Below are 4,837 nucleotides of genomic sequence, written 5' to 3' on the forward strand. Positions count from 1 at the left end.
TCCTGCCAGCTCCACAAGTCCACAGACACACTCACTAGGCAGGACCTGGCCCGACGACAGCAGACGAACACACTGCATTCCTGACAGCTCCTACACACACACACACACACACACACACACACACACACAATTCGATAATAAACCGATTATGGCAAGACATGTAAACAGCTTAATTTGCGTTTTAGCTGCGTATTTGAAGCAACAGCTTTGGCACAATCAATCAGAAATGGACAGCTCATGGTGCTGAAAGTAGGCAAATTCCAGTAGGTATAATTCATTTCAACCGTCTTCATTTTAGTTTGACTTTACTAACAAGAGGGCTTTGTGTTGAAGCCTGATTCTTCCTATTTAAGAAATAAGAGGTACGCCTACCTGTTCGACAAGACAAAAATTAGGCTATAGGCTGCTATATGCATAAATTTAACGGTCAATTCCTTCACCCACCATTCACTCTTTAAATAACCTACCTATGTGTCAGTGGAAGGGCTGTTAAATCCAAGACTCAAATTGAGGGGATATGCTATATGCCTACCTTTCATTAAACGAAATGGCAAAAAGCACAGGCCTACCCCTTGTAAGCTTAAGATTTGGAAGAAAACTCAAACGGATCCGATTATATAAAGTGATCTATAACAGCGCTTTGGTCCGCAATACTTTATGCTTGAAACAAGCAGTAAAATACCCCGGAAAGACGTGACTGCGATGCATATAGGGATATCATTGTTTCGTTTTTTTGACATTCAGAGGCTGAGCTACAACTTTCTATAGCCGAGGAGAAAAAAATATATACTTTACTTCACAAGCAATCAATTGATTAAGCTATTAACTTTCTGTACAATAGAACATCTTTAAACCAAGACAGCTTTTAGGGAAACACTTGTGACCTTCTCTCGTTGAGTTAAGCAAAGGAAGAAGAGCAGCCAGCATTTAAAGCTTTCATTTTTCTGCGTCAGTAGGCCTTCACTGGCTAGGATGGAAAGGTAGGCCTAAATTTCAAAAGTACCATGCTCAGATTCCTAATGACATCTCAGATTTTATTATCTGCAAACAGGGACAGTTTTGTTGCAAACAAGACACATTGATTTGGCATTGGAGACATATGATAAGAAGAAGACATAGACCGTTCTCCCTGGCCATTCTTAGACTGTCATTTTGGTCACTTAAAAAAGGCATTAAAAAAAAGATTCTGCTAATAGGTAAAATAACGTGGAGCTGCATGACATTTTTATAAAAGGCCATTTTTTTTTCTGACCTGCAAATACGATGATAGATTCATGCAATGTTTTTACACTAAAGGAGATGATTCCAACCCCTACTCTTGTCCAAAGTGGTCTGCAAACCCACAACATTCTGGCCCGCAGACGTGTGCACTATCATAATTCCTGCGTTGCCATGTAATGCTCACAGGACAATGAACAGTTTCTAAAACTGCATATCTAAGGCTCTGGTCTGTTCAAGAAGTGAGGGTAAACAGTGGAAAAGTTCTATGTTATCCACGTCATATTTTAATTATTATTTTGGGTGTAGGGGAGGGTCATGTGTTTTTTTTCAAGCGTTCAGGGAGGGTTTAGGTTATATGTATTTTGCTGAAGGGAGGCCCATCCATTTTCATTTCAGTGGTCCAATTTTCTGTAACCCTTATTTTTAAATAACGTTCACTCCCAAATCGTATTGTGTGCATGTAACCGTGCTCACTGTCACGTTGATATATCTCACAAAGTAGACGTGTGCTTTGGCACTGTAGACATGTTGAAACTGACCTCCACCTGTTTCTGCAGCTGGGCAGCGTTATGGGCCATCCTGTTGTCTCTGTACTGGTGGATGGCCAGCAGGAGAGACTTCAGACACGTCGTTACGTCCATTCTGCAACACAACAGCCCTTTTGAGTTCAGTAGCAGTTCATCTGTATGACACTGTTTATCAGCTACAGGCGTTGTTTGGAGCGTTTGCTGGGAAGCTTAGTCAAACAGCATAGATAACTACCTGCCGTTTTAAAAACGCAATGGCTGAACTACAGCTGATACGGCTTTGGTGTAACAACTTGTTAGCAAAGGAAAACAGTTAATGCTAACTAGCTAGCTACCTAGGCTAACTATTGTTATGATCCCCGACTAATGTTTAGATGTGGCAAATTATAACTGCATTGATGATCATTATTCACGTAACTTTATGAAATATACATCAATAACATAAACACCCATTTGATTTAAAAAATAAAAATAAATACATACATAATTTCTGTCCTCTTCTGTCAAGCGTTGTCGTACGTCTTCTACTTCCTCCCGCTTTCACTTCGAACAGCGGAACAGCCAATGAGATATTGAAGGGGGTAGCTGCATTCCAATATGGCGACCGGAATATGGGCGAGTTGGTGTGTTGGTCGAAAGGAAAGTAGTGGGCGTGTGGAAATTAGTGGGTGTGTGGAAAGAGCGCTGCTATAGGTTAGACGGTTTTGATTGAGCGGTGTTTTTTGTCTTCCGTTTCTAACCACGCAACTACCGTACATATTTGAGCTACCATATCGCGAGTTTGGAATTCGTTTTTAAGCCAGATGAGTTTGAGTCGCATTTCACAGATAGTGTTACACAAATAATTGTACATTTCAGTTATAAAACTGATGATTGATTATTTTTTATTAAAAGTATTCATGATGGGTGTACTGTTGCTTCATGCGTTGTATGCATGTGCTTACTTTGACTGTCACCCTGATATTTCCTACTAGGTAGCTACTTCCCATGTGTTGCCAGTAGTTCTTGTCAAGCAAGAGCTAAGGGCACTGTCACAGTGTCGCCTTCCATGCCCTCCCCATTGAGTAGTAGGCTATGTATAAAGGTGACATCTAGATGCTTATCAATATTTGTTATTTCTTGGGTAGGCTGCTATCCTTGAAAACAATTGCCACGTTAGCTACCTCCGGCAACACGACTGTGATGCCCAGTTGGAAGTCGCCAGGCAGGCCAATACAAGTGTCTTGCTGCCCAATCAGCCAAGCAAAACGTTCTTGAATGCCAACAAAACTGCCCAATTAGCTGATTTGCTTTTCATATAGCGAAGTTGCTTTCCATACACCCAAAAAAATGTCACTTCTACCAGACCAGACTCATCTTTATCCTGACACTCTCGGTGATGCTCGGGCTCCGAGAACGTCACCACACCTGCCACCTCCGCTACTTCACCCTCGTTCATTGCCATTTAGTCTCCAGAACTCGGTCTGGAATACAGCTCACTCCGTTTACACTTGACACCAATCCTCTTTGACACACCTATTCCCCTTTCGGCAGACACCATGGAGAAAATACCCGCAGGTGACTTGCTTCGTGCTCATTTTCCCCATGGCTAGCCAGAAAATGCTTTATCCCGAAACAACAAAACCAAAACCCCTGCTCCAAAACAAAACCCCTGCTCCGCTGTTTTGGCTTTCCAAAGAGTCAGCCCAGAGTCCTGAAGGGGGAGGGGGGGGGGCACAGTGCATTCTTCTTCTTCTTTGGCATCATGGCATTCTGTTTGTGCATGCCGCCACGTACTGTGCGTGTGTAACAGTATTGCTTCCGTTCCTCTCCTCGCCCCTAACTGGGCTCGAACCAGGGACAATCTGCACACATCAACAACTGCCTCCCACAAAGCATCGTTACTAGAGGTCGACCAATTATGAAATTTCAATACCGATACCGATTATTGGAGGACCAAAAAAATCCAATACCGATTAATCGGACGATTTTTATATATATATCTGTAATAATGACAATTACAACAATACTGAATGAACAATGAACACTTTTATTTTAACTTAATATAATACATCAATAAAATCAATTTAGTCTCAAATAAATAATGAAACATGTTCAATTTGGTTTAAATAATGCAAAAACACAGTGTTGGAGAAGAAAGTAAAAGTGCAATATGTGCCATGTAAAAAAGCTAAAGTTTAAGTTCCTTGCTCAGAACATGAGAACATATGAAAGCTGGTGGTTCCTTTTAACATGAGTCTTCAATATTCCCAGTTAAGAAGTTTTAGGTTGCAGTTACTATGCGTCGACTATTCCTCTCTATACCATTTGTATTTCATATACCTTTGACTATTGGATGTTCTTATAGGCACTTTAGTATTGCCAGTCTAATCTCGGGAGTTGACAGGCTTGAAGTCATAAACAGCGCTGTGCTTCAAGCATTGCTAAGAGCTGCTGGCAAACGCAGTAAAGTGCTGTTTGAATGAATGCTTACAAGCCTACTGCTGCCTACCACCGCTCAGTCAGACTGCTCTATCAAATATCAAATCATAGACTTAATTATAATAAACACACAGAAATACGAGCCTTTGGTCATTAATATGGTCAAATCCGGAAACTATCATTTTGAAAACAAAATGTTTATTCTTTCAGTGAAATATTGAACCGTTCCGTATTCTACCAAACGGGTGGCAACCCTAAGTCTAAATATTGCTGTTACATTGCACAACCTTCAACGTTATGTCATAAATATGTCAAATTCTGGCAAATTAATTACGGTCTTTGTTAGGAAGAAATGGTCTTCACACAGTTCACAACGAGCCAGGCGGCCCAAACTGCTGTATATACCCTGACTCCGCTTGCACTGAACGCAAGAGAAGTGACACAATTTCCCTAGTTAATATTGCCTGCTAACATGCATATATTTTCACTAAATATGCAGGTTTAAAAAAATATACTTCTGTGTATTGATTTTAAGAAAGGCATTGATGTTCATGGTTAGGTACATTTGTGCAACGATTGTGCTTTTTTCGCAAATGTGCTTTTGTTTAATCATCACCCGTTTGGCCAAGTTGAAGTAGGCTGTGATTCGATGGTAAATTAACAGGCAC

General features: G+C 40.8%; 1 protein-coding gene across 4 annotated transcripts in view; it reads right to left on the reverse strand.

Moving 5' to 3' along the window:
- cip2a (cellular inhibitor of PP2A) overlaps nt 1-3,589 on the reverse strand; it is a 17,260-nt gene extending 13,671 nt beyond the window's left edge. For 2 of the 4 annotated variants that reach the window (XM_055928388.1, XM_055928386.1), the window contains exons 1-3: nt 2,232-3,589; nt 1,761-1,863; nt 1-90 (exon numbers count right to left, since the gene is read on the reverse strand). The exon at nt 1-90 is cut by the window's left edge and continues 58 nt beyond it. In XM_055928388.1, coding sequence (XP_055784363.1) covers nt 1-90; nt 1,761-1,862 — 192 coding nt within the window. In that variant the 5' untranslated portion in view covers nt 1,863; nt 2,232-3,589. The remainder of the gene's footprint in view (nt 91-1,760; nt 1,864-2,231) is intronic. The other 2 variants (XM_055928385.1, XM_055928387.1) reach the window with 2 other exon arrangements.
- Between the last annotated feature and the right edge of the window lie 1,248 nt (nt 3,590-4,837).

Source organism: Salvelinus fontinalis, chromosome 7, assembly GCF_029448725.1.
Source record: "Salvelinus fontinalis isolate EN_2023a chromosome 7, ASM2944872v1, whole genome shotgun sequence".
In the NCBI taxonomy this organism is placed as follows: Eukaryota; Metazoa; Chordata; class Actinopteri; order Salmoniformes; family Salmonidae; genus Salvelinus; species Salvelinus fontinalis.